Source organism: Lactuca saligna, chromosome 3 (genome assembly GCF_052625555.1).
Source record: "Lactuca saligna cultivar CGN05327 chromosome 3, ASM5262555v1, whole genome shotgun sequence".
NCBI lineage: Eukaryota > Viridiplantae > Streptophyta > Magnoliopsida > Asterales > Asteraceae > Lactuca > Lactuca saligna.
In genome coordinates this window covers 28,859,915-28,877,152 of record NC_136419.1, presented here as the reverse complement: position 1 = coordinate 28,877,152, position 17,238 = coordinate 28,859,915, and the positions used below count along the sequence as shown (strand labels likewise).

The following is a 17,238-nucleotide window of genomic DNA, read 5'->3' as shown; positions in this document are numbered from 1 at the left end:
GGTTATGAGAGGTCCAGTTCCTGAGGCATCTTTTTAACTAAAACAGGATTTTGGGTGATCCGGACAAGATTGAGGCTGTGTTGTAGTGGGAGGTTCTAGAGTCCCCCTCAGAGATCAGGAGTTTCTTAGGTTTAGCAAGATATTATTGAAGATTTATTCATGATTTCTCCAAGATTAATGTACCCCTTACTCGTCTGACAAGGAAGGGCGTAGATTTCCATTAGGGCTCTAAGCAGCAGACGGTGTTTGAGCACTGTGACAGAGGCTATGTGAGGCCCCAGTGTTGACCCTCCCGGAGGGTGTCGAGGATTTTGTTGTATTTTGTGATGCGTCAATCACAAGTTTCGGGTGGTTCTTATGTAGAGGGGGCTAGTGATTGTGTATGCTTCTCGATAGTTGAAGCCACATGAGGCATGATATCCTACTCATGATTTGGAGTTAGATCTGTAATGTTTGCCCTCAAGATTTAGAGATATTATATGTATGGGGTCTGGTGTACCGTCTACACATATCACAAGAGTTTAAGGTATCTCATGACTAGCCTAACCTGAACATGAGGAAGCGCAGGGGGCTTCACTTGGTCAAGGATTTTGACTATGAGATCCTTTACCATCCGGGTAAAGAGAACGTGGTTGCGGATGCTTTGAGCCGCAAGTCGGTTGGATCTTCAGCTGGGGGTATGTGTATGAGGATTTGATTAGATGGGCACGGGCAAAAGGATTCAAGGAAAAGAATTGGAAAAAAGAGAGGATCAGGGGAGAGTTCGATAGATTTGTCATTGATAGTCGGGGATTGTTGACCCGGTGTGGTCGGGTACCGGTTCCAATTTCTGGCGGGGTCTAACAAACAGTTTTGGTGGAGGCACATAAGTCTCGCATTTCGATACACATAAGAACCACCAAGATGTATCAGGATCTGAGACTAAGTTACTGGTGGTCATGTATGAAGAGGGAGATAGCTTGGTATGTTAAGAGATGCTTGACTTGTAGGATGGTCAAGGTCGAGCACCAAATGTTGCATGGCAAGCTGCAGCCTTTGGAAGTTCCCATGTGGAAGTGGGAACAAATCACCATGGATTTTATCACCAAACTACCAAGGATTGCCAAGGGTTTTGATGTTATGTGGGTCATCATGGATCGATTGACTAAGAGCGCCCACTTTTTGGCCATCTGTGAGAGCTTCTCGGCCGAGAAATTAGCTTATGTGTATGTTAGATAGATCGTTGCTCATCATGGGGTTCTAGTTTCCATCGTATCAGATCAAGATGTTTGGTTCACTTCACGATTCTAGCAAAAGTTTCACGAGGAACTGGGTATGAGGCTACATTTCAACACTGCTTATCATCTACAAACTGAAGGCCACAGTAACCAAACAATCTAGAGAGTTGAGGATATGTTGCGGGCTTGTGTCATAGATTTTGGTGGGAGTTGGGATTCCTACCTACCTCGTGTAGAGTTTTCTTATAACAACAGTTATCACTCCACCATTGGTGTACTGCCCTTCGAGCTTCTATATGGTCGGAGATTTCATACCCCAGTTAGTTGGGAGGATGTTGATCATAGAGTCATGGGAAGGACTGAGGTAGTCCTCCAGACCATAGAGCTCATCCAACAGATCAGCCAGAGATTGCAGAAAACTTAGAGTCAACAGAAGAGCTATACTAATCGGTATCGATCAGAGTTGGAGTTTCAGGTCGGCAATATGGTGCTACTAAAGGTATCACCCTAGAAGGGTGTGATATACTTCAAGAATAGGGGGAAATTGGACCCTGGTATATTGAACTGTTCCATGTGATCGCCAGGGTAGGCAAGGTAGCCTACTGGTTGGATTTGGTGAGTGAGCTCAGTTAGATCCACACAACTTTCCATGTTTCGTAGTTGGAAAAGTGTGTGTTGGACAAAAAGGTAGTGGTCCCATTGGATGATAATCATGTCGATAAGTGCTTGAATTATGTTGAGAGGCCGGTAGTTGTAATGGAGAAAAAGATTAAGGTTCTACACAACAAGGAGATACCTTTGGTAAAGGTTCAGTGGAAACATTGTAAAAAGGCTCCAACTGGACTTGGGAACCAGAGGCGGAGATACGGGAGCATTATCCCGAGTTATCCAAAGCATCAGACTTTGAGGACGAAGTCTAGTTCAAGTGGGGGAGAATTGTAACACCCGCTCCAAGAAGGTTCATTGTTAACCCTAAAATCTTCAAAGATTGACATTTTTGGTATGTACGTCGTGTGTACTCAGGTGTACATATGGCGTACTCATGCATGAGGAAGCATGTCTCACACGCGTACGCCCAACGTACTCATCAGGTACGCAGCGCATATGCTGTTCAGACCAAAACCCTAGTTTTGAGGGTTTGCACCCTATATAAACCTCTTTATGGCCCCCAAGACCTTCATCCTCATCAGCATCCAACTAAAAAGTGTCCTTCTAGCTAACCATAGGTGTGAAGAGTGGATCTTGAGCTTATTTGTGTGTTTTGGTGGTGTTCTTGAAGAAGAAGAAGGTGGTAGAAAGACATTAGAGCTTGGTAGGAGTTTGGATATGGGATTCTTACCTTGCTAGCAACATCCTAGAGGTAAAAAGCTCCTAGCTTGATCATCTTTTCTTATGGATCTAGTTATTCCTACATTTAGGGCATTTTTGGTCCCAACCTTTGTGATTCTTGAGCATGGCATGCTGTTAACCAAATAACTCATCCTTTCAGACCTAATGAGGGGTCTTGAGTATAAAAATAAGATCTTGAAGCTTAGTTCTTCCCTATGCATGCTCTAGAAGGTCTTTAGGTGTTAAGAAGTTAAGAATGTTGGTATTAAGCACTTAGTGAGCATGTAAAGTCATAAAGTTGGAAATTTATGACTCTCCATGATATTTTTGCCTTAGATCTACAATTAGAACGTAAGAGATTAACGCATTAAGCTCTTAATAAAGAAAAAGAACATCAGTGTGTACGTCATGCGTAACCTTGCGCATGTCGTGTGTACGGGGTAATCCAACCTGGAGGTTGTGGGCCAGGGCAATCCAACCTAGAGGTTGTGGGTCAGGGTAATCCAACTAGGAGGTTGTGGACCCAGCATGTAATACATATATTTGTTTGGTTGTCTGTGGTACTTTGGGAGAACTCGCTGAGCTTTGGCTTATAATTTAAGTTTTATGTTTCATGTACTTCGATGATCGAGGCAAGACGAAGGCTTGATCGAACACATCCTTCGGTTTTTAAGAGATTTGATTTTTGGGACACTCGGATTCGTGACTTTGACACATTGGAAACTATGTTTGTAAACATTTATGGTTTTTGGTTGTTTTTGGAAAATGAAAATATTTCCTTGATTTTTGGGATGTTACAACATTCAATTGAGATTGATATAGACTCTATACTTTATGTATTATATATGTATATGGATAAGAGATTTGATTGTTCGATGCTAGAGATAAAGGCTTTGCTTGTATTCATTTTATGTATAGTGGAATATATGGTATACTGGGGAACTTACTAAGTTTTATGCTTATAGTTGTGGAAAAAATGTTTTGCAGGTTGTTTGTAAGAAGAGCTCAGTAAGACTATATACACACATCAAAGATATCTGTTTCTATGATTTTGTAAACTTAACTCTGATAATGTATGGTTTCAATTAAACAAATGTTACTCAATGATTTTTGAAATAAATGTTTTAATTGGTTAATCTATTTTATGAACAAAAAATTTCTCTATAATTTTTAGAACGTTACATGGTGAAGTGGGTGTCATTGAAGATAAATTGTTTTTATTTGCCGACTTCTAAAGAATCCTATTCCTCTTGTGTGTATTATGGTTCGTAGATGTATTATAGTTGCTTCTTCCCTTTGTTAATTTTATGGTTCGAGTGATGATTGGATGGATGATGTCTTCTTTGAGTGTGATTTTGTTTTCTCGATATAAGGTTAGTTTTGCTTGTGGTCTAGATTCTATTTCAATTGTCCTTTGAATTGGGAGGATGTGGTAGATAGAATATTTTAACCCATATTTTGGTTGATTATTCTTATAATTGGTTTGTGTATAGAAATAAAAAAGTTATGTTAGTTCTCATGACTTTTAAACCCTATTTTGACTATTCTTTTGTAATTGCTCTCTCCTAGCTTTTTGCTAACATATTTATATTTATCAATCAACAAATAAAAAAAGTATGAGCGGAGGAAATAAGTTACTTTTGTGGAAGTCGACTCTTTCTTAGGCAATGTAGTGGTGGATTTGGAAGTCAAGGAATGTCGTGGTTCTCACTAAGTTTTGGATTGCTCATTTGAAGATGGCGGACGACATTGTGATTAACACTTTTAAATGGGTTAGTTATTGTGTGAGAATGCACAATGTAGATTGGTTTAAGTGGTGTAGCTTTGATTTTTTTTATTTTTGTTTGTTTTTTTTTTTTTTTAACATTTGTTCCTCCTCGGTCTAGTGTCTTGCTAGTTTGGTTTGTTTTTTCATATTACATGTGGTTAAAAATATCCACAAATTACAAAGATAATTGATCATTTTAATAATAAAGCATAAAATAATTTAAATTACTTCTACATTAAATCCATCAATCTTTTATCCAACAACAAAACACATATGATTGAATCGGCCTCACCAAACACGACCTTAGGTATTCTTGTTATTGTTAAAGTCATATATTCTACATAACTTATGTTAATATTTTTATTTATTTGAGCAAGTATAATCATAAATTTGCCATAAAAGTGGAAACATAATGATAAAATTAATGGAATTGGTATTTCATACGTGGGCTGCAATTGATGTTCGAATAAAGGATTCTATATGTAAATATAACTATGCCAAGCCCTTAAAAGATAATGTAATGGGAAATCTCAAAAATCCTTGGCCAAATTCCACAAAGCAATGTTGCAAAACATTACATCCACAATTTAAGTGATTTCGCTTCATTTATCAACAAGTAATTATTATTTTCTAAAAATAACGCTTTCTCAACCATACGAGTCCATATAGTTGTACCATAATTATCCCGTCGTACCTCTCAACCATGACCAAAAAGTTTTATATATGATGATTTATTTGTGTAAAAGTTTCATTTTCAAATTAGTATTTATAACTTTCGATGATATTATTGTCTTATAATATATATTTTTAAAATAAAACGCAATATATATGTTGAAACTAGCAACACATTATAAATTATAAAATCATAATATATATAAAAAAAAGTTATACTAAAATCAGATATAATGATTAAGAATGTTTAGATTGCAGTTGTGTACGATAAATAGTAAATAACGCACTGGTTTCCATTAAATTAAAAGTTGATAAGTGTATGTGTAAAAGAAAGCGTGTATAAGGAGTGATAGAAGGTAAGAGAGAAGCTAGAAACGAAAGAGAGAGATTGTGTCACCTCTGAATCTTTGTGTTCTTTTGGTGATAGATTCAGTGATTGTGAGAATGGGGAGAGGGAGGGTGGAATTGAAGAGGATAGAGAACAAAATCAACAGGCAAGTCACCTTCGCAAAGCGCAGAAATGGACTGTTGAAAAAGGCTTACGAGCTTTCCGTTCTCTGTGATGCTGAGGTTGCTTTGATCATCTTCTCCAACAGGGGAAAGCTCTATGAGTTTTGTAGCAGCTCAAGGTATAACATATATATGGATATATGTACTGATTTTTTTATGTATCGATGGAGTACGGAAACGGAATCACATTTTTTGTATCTTCTATTCGAATCTGCTTTAGATCTAAGCAAGCAGCTTGGACGGGAATGGATCGATCTCAAGTGCTATGAAAAAGCGAATTTGTTTTTCGTGTATCAAGTTTGCAGTTTTCGTGAATGTCTCGGCGTTTATGGAACTTGTAGCTTGTTTTTTTGATAGATCTGCGAGTGGAAAGCCATGAAAAGAAGATTTCTCTTTTCTTACTCTCTCTCTCACCATTTCTATATAAATGCATCGCCATTTCTGTTCTTTTGTTTCGATCACGAGTTCCTTAACCTTTTCTAGCTTCCTCTACGACTCGATTTTTTCAGAAGTGAGTAATTTGATTTTTTTGTTCATGAAAAATTGTACAAAACTTCAAAAAGAATTTGTCATGAGTTTTCATTTCATGGCAGAATATTTTCTCTCTCCTCCTTTCGTTATGTTTCCTTTTGCTTCGCCTTAATTTGTTATATAAATATTCAATTCAAATTCTCATGTGTTCTAAACCTTTCAACCTCATCTAATTATGTAGTTACTTCCTGAGATCTAACATCTCATAGTTGAGGAATTCTCTCATTTCAGATATGTTTCCATCTCTAGGGTTTCTTTGGTCACAGTTGATTCTTTTTCTTTTTTCTCTCACTTCTTTTCAGTTTCGCCTTATAGGTTTTCCAAGGAGTTTTCATTTTATAACTTTGATTTTCTATATTCAGTTTTCTATTACCAGAAGAATTACACAAACTTCTGATCTACAGAAATTCATGGATACGAAGCTGGTAGATAACTTCTTTCAGCAACACTAATATTATGAAATCCAGCAAGCAGATTATAGATCATGTTAAATTATTTGTTGCCTCTCTTTGTGCATAACTTCTGTTCTAGAGAAAATAAATGCAAATGGTCGCTGGTAATTTTGCAGCAGTAGTTAGGATTTTCTCATTGAATCCTAGAGTTGACAATTTTAATTCCAATCAGTAGTTATTCCAATGAATTACACAAGATTCACTCCTTCTTGGATTGTTTCTCCAATCTTAATAATAAAATCTGTAGGCTGCAAATTGGTTTTGATCCTCAAAAGTTCAATTAGCTCAATCAATGGCGACTTTAGGGGAAAAGCTTGAAAGGATGCATATATTCTTTTCTTTCAGGACATGTAATTGTAAACACCTTTACAAAGTCCTTTTATCACACGTGAGAGAGAAAGATAAAAGGTTAAGTAATGAAAGTCGAGAGTTTGTGTTGAACATTACATAGTCCTCAATCTCTCAAATACCCTAACGCATCTACTTAATTATGCTACTAATCAACTGAATGTTCATTCAGTTGTACATTTAATTATCATACACAGTTTAAACTTTATTTTAGTATTTGTAACGTGTAATTAATTACAATTATTCTTCTAGCAGCATGCTGAAAACACTGGAGAGGTATCAAAAATGCAACTATGGAGCACCAGAGTCAAATGTCTCTGCAAGGGAAGCACTAGTGAGTTTTCTCTTTTTCTATAAACAATCATATATGCGTTTCTTTCTATCCTACTTTCAGCTTTCATTTCAATAAATTTATATATTTTAGACTTGTCTTTATAAAGGTTAGATTTTTTTAGCCGACACAAGTTTTAATTAATGTCAAAGTTGAACTATAAAGGTTATCAAATATAGAATACATCTAAGTTCAATGGGTAAACCATAACAAAGAAAAAGAAACTTTTATTTAAACTAAAGATTCATATAAACATTATAAAAAATAAAAATAAAAAGTTGTCATTCAGTTATGAGGACACCAAAAAGCTTGAATCCTTTGGTCTCTACGCTGCTTCTTTCTATAATTTCATCATCCATCTTTTGATCCTGAAAACTTTCTTCTGTTTCCCTTCTTAATTCACCATTTTCAAGTGCCCCCACACCAAGTTTCAGACCTACTCCAATATTGCTACTAGACCAACACGTGTCGATAACCCAGAACCCCATATTCGATACTTGAAGATTCTCATGATAGTAAAAGACAATCCTGTCCTTGGCCATTAGCTTCTTCTCCTTCACAAACTGATTCCACCCTCTAGTGAACACAAAACTTTGACTACTCTTCCAATAACAATAACGAAATTTCCACAATCTTTTCTGAACATCATAAAAAGAAAGATTCACCTCATCATTAACATTAACATGAACACCACCACCCCCTTCTGACTCATTATCAGGCACGTGTGGAAAATAACGAATAGCATACTTCTTAGGTATAACCAATCTGTTAAGCTTACCCACATCACTTGGAGTCAACTCCTTTTGAAAGAGAACCCTACATGAAAACCCGAAATTACCCTTTTGATTAGGAGATAGAACATTATTATTCTGCTCATTCTCCTTCTCTATTTTCGAAAAATCGTCAAACTTAGACTGATACGTTCCATCTTTGATCATAGCTAAAACTATTTCCATGGTGTAATGAGTTTGGAACTTTGCCTCTTGGAGGGTTATTTTCGTCCATGGAAAGTTTCTTGGAGCGTCTGCGCTTCTTAGCTTGAGAGATGCCCTGTCGTAAGCCATGGCTGCATCTATTTCAGATTTGAATGTTCCAAGCCATATTCGTCGATTATTTGCGTATATTTGAGCACCCCAGTTTCCATTCTGTTGTGGGACCACCCCTTTGTATTTTTGTGAATAATCATAATTATTTATCATCGTATGCGACAAATTGCTGCTGTGGTTCGAAGAAGAAAACTCCTCCATTTGTTCACAACTTGTATAATTAAGAACTAGTATATATTCTGGATTAAACTGGTAGAATGTTAGTCTAATATAAAGTTTTTATTTTTCTGTATCTAATCAGTAAAACATAAACTTTATCTCTCTCTTTCTCTCTCTCTCTCTCTCTCTCTCTCTCTCTCTCTCTCTCTCTCTCTCTCTCTCTCTCTCTCTCTGTGTTTTCTTATATATATAAAAAAAAAATTCTTTTAAGCAAAACATAATAAAACCTAATAAACAATGTAAGAAAGATGAACATGTTAACAACATTGAAGAGGATTTAAAGGCTGTATGGATCATAAAATGTGGTGTTTCTATTTTTTTTGGTGAAAATAAGTTAATAAGAAGAAAAGAAACTTAAACATATATCATGTAATCTGGATTTGAAAAACCATTATGAAGTGAAGCTAACCTTTGGTATCTGAATAAGCTGGAAAGAAGATGATTTTGAGTTTTCGTAGAAACGTTTCATCATGAAGATATGTGTATATATACAAAAGGAGGTGAAATTGTATTGATGAAAGAAGTAGGGAGTGATTTATGGAAATTATTTGTCATTCCGACAAATTCGTGCACTTGTAAGAAAATTTTCTAAAACTAATATCTCGTATAAACAGGAAGCAAATTTCGTAATAAAATCTTTCAAAAAATATACTATATATTTGTTTATAAGAAATATAGATATAGGCTTATTTTACATATATATGCTATGTAAGCTTTTAAACCTTAATCTCAAATTGTACGTAAGCAATCTTTTATATTTTTTGGTGAAGGATCTTCTTGAATTACAAAAAAAAAAAGAAATATATCTAAGCTAACAAATCGTAACATGAAAATCATAAAAAAAAAATGATATATAACTAACCCATGACATTTCGTATATTTTCCTTAATTCATTTACTTATTTATGGTTCTTATTTTTCAATCAACAATTTACCTAAATTAACCCGAGTTGACGCGTTTTATCCACCTCGCGTACAATACTAATTATTAATAGATTAAAAAAAGGAGGAAATTCCGGCCAAATCAAATTAAAAATTAGTTTGTCTAACAATTAGGGTTTCAACTTTCAACATAAAACTTCGATTTATATTAATAAATATTAATAAATAATAACTATATAACAGACATGCATATATATACATAATACGACTTCGTTTCTCATGGCTGTAGGAACTAAGTAGTCAACAGGAGTATTTAAAACTTAAGACACGCTATGAAGCCCTACAACGTTCCCAAAGGTAAACAAAAAAAGAGCCAATATATTTACTTATTTTGTACAAGTTTTCTCTTTTTTTTATTAATAAATGTTATTTAATTAATATGGTTGTTATGAACGTACGTACCTACCCTAGGAATCTTCTGGGTGAAGATCTTGGGCCTTTAAACTGCAAGGAGCTTGAATCGCTAGAAAAACAGCTCGATACATCACTCAAGCATATCCGATCAGCCCGGGTATTGTATTTTTATATATATTTTTCAACATATTAAATTAAATTATATATTATCGATATCATATATCAATGTCAAATTAAATTAAATAATTATTCTGTACATCTATATCTGTGGCACAGACACAGCTCATGTTGGACACACTTTCAGATCTTCAAAAGAAGGTAACAAGTTATAGAACAATCTCGAAACTTTATATAAAATAATTCCAATTTTCTTTTTTCTTATATATGTAGTACTTGTTCATTATATAATGTAGGAGCATGCGTTAAATGAAGCAAACCGGACCTTGAAGCAAAGGGTATTATATATTATAACTATGTTATGTAATCTCATTTTCATTTTCTATATATATATGTAATATGTTATATATGCAATGATATTAATGTTTTGTATATCATGCAGCTGATAGAAGGAAATCAAGTAAACTCACTCCATTGGTATCCACATGCCCAACAGGAAGTCTGTTATGAAAGACAACCTCAACCTCAACACCAAAACGATGAAGCCTTCTTTCATCCCCTCGACTGTGGGCCCACTTTACAAATCGGAAATGGGTAACCAACTTGTTCAATCCATTAACTGAAAATTTGTTATTAAAATGTAACTTAATTAATTAATGGTACTTTTATTACTTGTTAATTTAATAATTAACAAGTAAATTGAAAGGTTGATTAACTAACTGTTTAATTAAACTTTTTCAAAAAATTATATGTAGTATTTTCTTGAAGCGCTTTTTGAACAGTTTAAATAACTTGTCACCAATTTATGAAATTAACCTTTCAATCATATCGATTTGTTGTGATTGAATTTTAGGTATCAAACGGATTCACTAACGGCAGGAGGAGGAGCAGGGCCAAGTATGAATAATTACATGCAAGGATGGTTGCCATGTTAAAAAGAATAACTTAAATATATATAATAATAATTAATTATGGTATGGGTTTGTGGGCATAAAAAAGATCCCATGCATGTGTGCTTAATTAGTTAACTGCTATATATTGTAAGTTATTTGGAACAAATTTATGTCAACAGAATTAAGATCTCTCTCTCTATATATATATATTTCTGAAAACTGATGACAATTTTATGTTGGTCAAAAACAGTTTCACTATCTTAATAACGTGGTTTTTTGGAAGAAAAAAAAAAAGACAAACAAGATTCATCATGCATGCAGTTATGACTTATGACAGCTGTCGTATATAATACTTAACGTTGGTTGGTTTTAGGGCAAGCGTATACGTCATAAAATGCTAATTATGGCTGTGATAAATTACTTGATCGATAATTCAACTTTTGGATTTCTTTTTATATATGCCCAACGACTTTTAGCATTTGATCATTTGGCCAAAGTCTTGTAGTTGATCTATATTATGGCCTTCAAGCATTCAAGACTATATTTAATCACAATTAAGGTGCATTTATGGTAAGGATAAAACTTTAAACTTGTACTATACAAACATAAGGCGTTTGAGAAAATATCACAAACAAATTATATAAATGGTCCTTGCGCTTTGGGATAATTTACGTATTTGGGACAGAATTCCATAAAATAGTCCATGTGCTTTCCATGGCAAGGTAACATTAATTTCCACCTCTATGAGCACCCATTTAAACGCTTCTTCAATCTCTTAATTTCTCTCTCCTTGGTATATGCAAACAAGCTCCAAAAAATCGAATTGAAGATGGTGTTTAATTTGTTATTGTGGAAGGCCAACAATGCTCCTCACATCGTGGATGGAATTAACCCCACATAGGAGCTTTTGGCAATGCTCGAAATCAGGATCAAAGTACAGTTTTATTGTAGGGCCATTGATATAAGCCTTGGATTGTTAACGACAACGAATAGTCTTGAAGCATCTTCGTAGAAGATGAAGTTGCTTTTGATCTTTATTTAGGTTTTTTTTGTTTTATACGTGTGTATAAAATGGCAGGATTGTAATGGCATTGGTTTGTTATAACATAAATGTTGGTCTTGAAGCATGATGAGGTTTTGTTATACTTTATGGCGTAGTGTTAATTTGAAGTTGGTTTAAAATTAGAATTTCATTTGATATTTGTAATGTCATTTTGAAGGTGGTAAAGGACTAACAAAACATAAAACTGGTAAAGGAGTAACAAAAAATATAATTAAGTGGTGCATTGTCATTAACCAAAGTAAGTTTATAATAAAATTGATGTCTTGTAATGTCAGTATTTTTCATTAGACATTTATGTTAGTAAATTAATGTAAATTATATTATAACTAAATAAATAAGAATTTTTCTTTCATGTGTTACGTGTTTACAAAAAAAATATTATTTTTATATAATTATTGTATATATGTTATACAGATAAATATTATGGCGATATAATATTTATATAATATATATAGTTATAAACGTAATGAGAAGTGATAAATAATAATTAGAGATTATTTAGGATAAATAATACTAATGAAAGTTGTAATAGCCGTGACTACGAACCAATGACTACAAAGAACGTCAAAATCTGATATTATGTGAAGTTATGATTTTTCAAAGTTTCACATTCGACATAATACATCAATGTGTGTCATAAAAACATGAAACAAAGATCGGTTACTCATTAGCAAAAATGATGTAAAGGAGATTCGATGTCCATGACAATATGAATTCATCAATATAAAAAACGTCGAAAATGAAGATCGTATGAACAAGTTATGAATTTCACATTGTCTTTCACAGTGTAATCTTTATAGACTGTGAAGTGCAAAATAAAATGTAAATTAGCTGTTGAAATATACATGAAAGTTGTAGTACTCATCGATATGAATCAATTGATATAAAGAACGTTGAAAACAAAGCTCGTATGTGAAAATTACGATTTTCCAAAGATCGTTAGATTTTATTCGGAAAAGGTGATGTGGAATCATAGAGAATACGACATGTGGCACCCAGACACCAACCCCTTACCTACCCCGATGATATTTTGCTCCATAGGATTTGAAAATGTCATCAGGCTCGACGTGCTTTTCAAAAACGTCTCTATTTAGGCTTATTTGTCTACATATTTGGCACACAACTTTCTCTCGACTCATTCCCGCACCAATGAGATCAATTTTCTGAGTTTTTGATCATGTTAGCGAGGCACTATGGTATTGGAGAGCCCGACGAAAAAGAGCTTTTTGTATCTAAGTTCTGCCCACAAAGTTTTCGAGTTTTCGATAGAAACCCTATAAGTTAAGCTATACTTACTATGATTTTAAGTATAACTTATACTTATATTCATATTTGTTATTATGAACCTATAAATAAGATTTATCAGTAATACTAGTTTTTACATTGATTGATCTACTTACGGGAACGATGTATAGGTTAGATCTAGTGAGGTGTTAAAGTGGATTTCCAAACAATATATCTACATACCAAACGAGTCTTACCTCCAATATAATCTTACCTAGCCTTTATTTATTTGATATAACTTAGTACTCATTTGGGATTACTGATGAATCTGAAATATTGTTATTATAGTCGCGAATATTAATAAATGATAATTGAAACTAAACTGAATAATATTCGTATTAAGTTCTTTTAAAAGGAAAAGCTAAAGTGATAAATGAAGCGTTAACTTAACCACAATAACACCCAATTAGCAATTGGGTTCCATTCTAAGGCCCATAACCCAAACGTTAGGCAAAATGGCCATTTTACCCTTGACCCAACATGAACCAAAACTAATGTAACGCATAGTTCCTAATATGTAATTAAATAATAATTTAATCATTTTCATAGAACAACTCGACGAGTTGGGAGCCCCAAACTCGTCGAGTATAGATCAGAAGGGATGCGGGTTTTAAGTAACCTACTCGACAAGTTGAGAGCCCTCAACTCAATGAGTAGGCTGTCAGGGGTGAAACCCTAATTTCGGGGTTTTGCACCCTATTTAAGCATCTTTATCCCCACATGCTAGCCTCACTTCCAGCCTCCAAGTCCCAAACCTTAAGTCTCGAAACCTTTATGCATTTGTGACATTGTGAGCCATTTTGAGTGGGTTTTGTGTGTGTTGAAGCTTGTGAAGGAAGGAAAAGCTTGGGGATTCAAGAAGAAGCTAGTAGATCCAGAGACACCATTTCATTCTCATCATTTCCTAGTAAGCAAGTCTCGAACTTGCTTAGTAACTGCTTAGATCTCCTTATTATCATTTTATTGGGTTTTGGTCCAAGAAGCATAATCTTTGGGAAATGGACATCCCAAGTGAGTATACCTTCAGATCTAGAAACTTAAAGGGCTCTCATGACATAAAGGTGCAAACTGTATGGTCATTGAAGCCCTATGCAAGCTTTAGGATGTCATTTCGGCCTTTTAAGCTCCAAAAGGTCATACATGGAGAGAAAGATGGAAGCTTTATGTAACACTCGTGTTTCTAGCCTAGGCATTTATATTGAGGAGATAGTCTATGTTAACCTTTGTAACTCATTTTGAAGAAATGAAAAACGAATTATGTGAATTCCATGTGTTTTATGCTTAATTACTAGGGCTTAATTAATTAAGAATAAAAATAAGCATCAAAAATAAATATTAGATAAATCCAATATCTTTACATAAAGTTGTAGTGGTCGAAACAAGGATTTTGGGAATATAAAGAATACCAAAATCCAAGTTATAACGAAGAAGTTATGACCTGTCGAAGTTTCGCGACAAAACCGGCACGGTGCTGAATGTCGTAAAAAGTGAGTTTTTGATAAACTATTTTTTAGCCTTAGTGATCTAAACGAAATTCGTAGTATTCATTAAACCGAGAAGTTCAATAAAAAGAACGCCCAAATCTGACTTCGTATGAGGAAGTTATGATTTTTCGAAGTTTCAGCTTAGCGGTAGACAGCTAAAAACTCGAATTTTAGATCGAGCATTTTTTAGCCGACACAACCTAAACAAGAATAGAAGGTCTCGACAATAGTAGCACAATGGTAAAAAGTCTGATGAAAACGGACGTCGGATGAAGAAGTTATGAATTTTTAACGGATTTCTTGTCCCGGTCTGTTAAAAATAATAATATAAAAATTAAAGTCAAAATTAGCTGACAAAGTCTAAATGAAAGTTGTAGAGCGTAATTTTACCTACGCGTGCATATAAAGAACGTCAAAAACAGAGCTCGTATGTGAAAGTTATGGATTTTAGAAGTTTTTGCACAAAAACCGAGAAAATTCGCATGGGTGGACTTCGGCCACGTCACCCTCGCCCAAAATGTGCCACGTGTCCGAAATGGTGAGTCATGAGAGCCACGTGTCCGAGCTGTTGAGTCATCCGAGCTCCTGACCTTATCCGAAGTGGTCCAGTGAGAATCCGACGCGTGTCCTCTTCCTCGTGTCTAAAGCCCTCGCAAGCTGCCACGAATCCACCCTACTTCGAACCTAGACCTCGGTCCAATCACAAACTGCCAACAGCCACTTCGCATGCGCAACCCATGTGCAAGCCACCCCCTGCGAGCCTCGGATCTTCGCCACCTGGAGGCTTCTCAGCCGTCCGATCAGAAGCTCATCCCTATAAATAGAGAGGTGGGAGACCTCCCGGATATATTTTGGAATCTTGTCATTTTCAGCCCCTAAACCCATATTTCTTTCATCTTAACATCCCCCAAAGCCCCGGTAACGATTATAAGCCCCAGAATACTGCACGAAGTGCTCGAGAAGCCCGGAAAATTTATCTTTTCGGTTTCGAAGCCCGACCTTCGCAAAGCCCGATTTCTCAATAAAACTCTCGTTTTTATTAGAAACGATCGTTTTAAGCAACAAATTGCTAGCCATTTATCATTAAATCATGTGAGTGTATAGTCACTTTCATTTTACACATAGATATGAAGTATTTTATATAAATACGTGTTATGTATGTATGTATATATATATATATATATATATATATATATATATATATATATATATATATATATATATATATATATATTGAGTGTTTATTTGAGACAATTGTTGAATTGATGTTTTATACAAGTTTTAAACTGGATATGCTTTTTATCTACAAAATATGTTGGGTAGAACATGGGTAGATGAAATAGTTGATGTGTGTTAAAATGGTGAGAAGCCTCGATATTGTCGTTGTTGTTGTTGTTGTTGTCATCTAGCGGAGTATAAATGACAACCATGGACCCTTCTAGACAATCCAGTGGAACACTAGCAGGTTCACAACTTGTAGGTGTTGATGAAATAAATGTTCATTGGTGTACTCCATCCCCCTCATGGTTACCTTTAGGACATGTATGGCTGAGGAAACCCCTTAGCAGTAGTGTCCATCCCGATGATATTATTTAGGCTAGGTCCCTTGTGATAGGTGTTTAGGGACGTAAAGTGAGGATAACGAGAATGGGTAATCGGGGTTATTGTTGATTGATGAACTTAATAAGTATATTATTAATGTGGATTGAAAACCCTATATGCTCACCAGGCTCCCAAGCCTGATCCACTCAGTTTTTATGATTTCAGGTAGTGGACCCCGAGCATAGTCGGAGGACGAGGTGAGATTTTTGATTATAGGCCAGTAGTTGTAAAAACTGTTGAAAGGCTTATAATGTCTTGCTTATGCTTTTAATCTATATCGGAACATGACATCTCGAGGTTTTGATATGAAATGAAACTATACATTTCTTAAGGAAAGATTTTGATAAACTTTTATCATGTTTTGTTGTAGGGACCAATTCCACAACATCTTTAAAAAAAATATTTCTCTGATTTTATTATAAAAAGCATAAATTAAATCAATCTTTTCTGACCGAGAAATTAGGGAATGTCACAGTTGGTATCAGAGCATTAGTTTAAGCGAACTAAGAAATTGTAGGATTTCTAGACTTAAACTTAGAATGCTGAGTAATGATTGTGAGATGAGTGTCTACCATATTTTAGACACGAGCACAAGTTTATTTTAGGAAATATGCCTAAAATGTCCTTATGTGCTAAATGCTATGTGTTTGCCATGTGTGCCATTATTTGTTCAGATCTGTGGTCTGTTGTCGACCGGATCTGGAAACCTTGTGTGTGTAGGATTCTAAGCGTATGATTACGAGATTAGAACTAACATGTAAACGCTTCGGAGTGATAAGGGAATTGACATGTCTAACAAGGATAAAGACCTAAATTCGCCTTATTCGGTATATAGATTGTAATGGCAAGAACTCAGAGTGGAGCTGGAAATGCAAACAGAAACCAACAACCTCAACCCCAAGTGGCGGAACAGGTGCCTATAGTAGGAGCCGCACCCGAACCCATCACCATAACTGGAGTACGAACTATGATTCAGACCATGTTGGCTGAACAGAGGGAGGAATTGAGGCAAATGTTGCTGAACAACAGGGATGAACCTTCAGTTCCTGTTGAACAACATGAATTGAATGACAATCG

At 35.0% G+C, this 17,238-nt stretch overlaps 2 protein-coding genes across 4 annotated transcripts; one reads left to right on the top strand and one right to left on the bottom strand.

The window, feature by feature from the left end:
- Positions 1-5,235: 5,235 nt before the first annotated feature.
- On the top strand, positions 5,236-10,947 carry LOC145034938 (agamous-like MADS-box protein AGL9 homolog). Of its 3 annotated transcripts, none has more exons than XM_078983506.1 (8): positions 5,236-5,615; positions 7,083-7,161; positions 9,594-9,661; positions 9,776-9,875; positions 9,995-10,036; positions 10,132-10,173; positions 10,278-10,429; positions 10,689-10,947. In XM_078983506.1, exons 1-8 carry the CDS (start codon positions 5,431-5,433, stop codon positions 10,768-10,770), a joined length of 750 nt encoding a protein of 249 aa, XP_078839632.1. In that variant the 5' UTR covers positions 5,236-5,430; the 3' UTR covers positions 10,771-10,947. The 3 variants fall into 3 exon arrangements, with proteins under 3 accessions (XP_078839632.1, XP_078839631.1, XP_078839633.1); XM_078983505.1 differs by having other exon boundaries at positions 7,080-7,161; XM_078983507.1 differs by lacking the exon at positions 5,236-5,615 and adding an exon at positions 5,989-6,007 and having other exon boundaries at positions 7,080-7,161.
- LOC145037923 (AP2/B3 transcription factor family protein) lies at positions 7,440-8,405 on the bottom strand. Its single transcript, XM_078986681.1, has one exon. The coding sequence runs from the start codon at positions 8,403-8,405 to the stop codon at positions 7,440-7,442; it is 966 nt and encodes a 321-aa protein (XP_078842807.1).
- Positions 10,948-17,238: the final 6,291 nt, after the last annotated feature.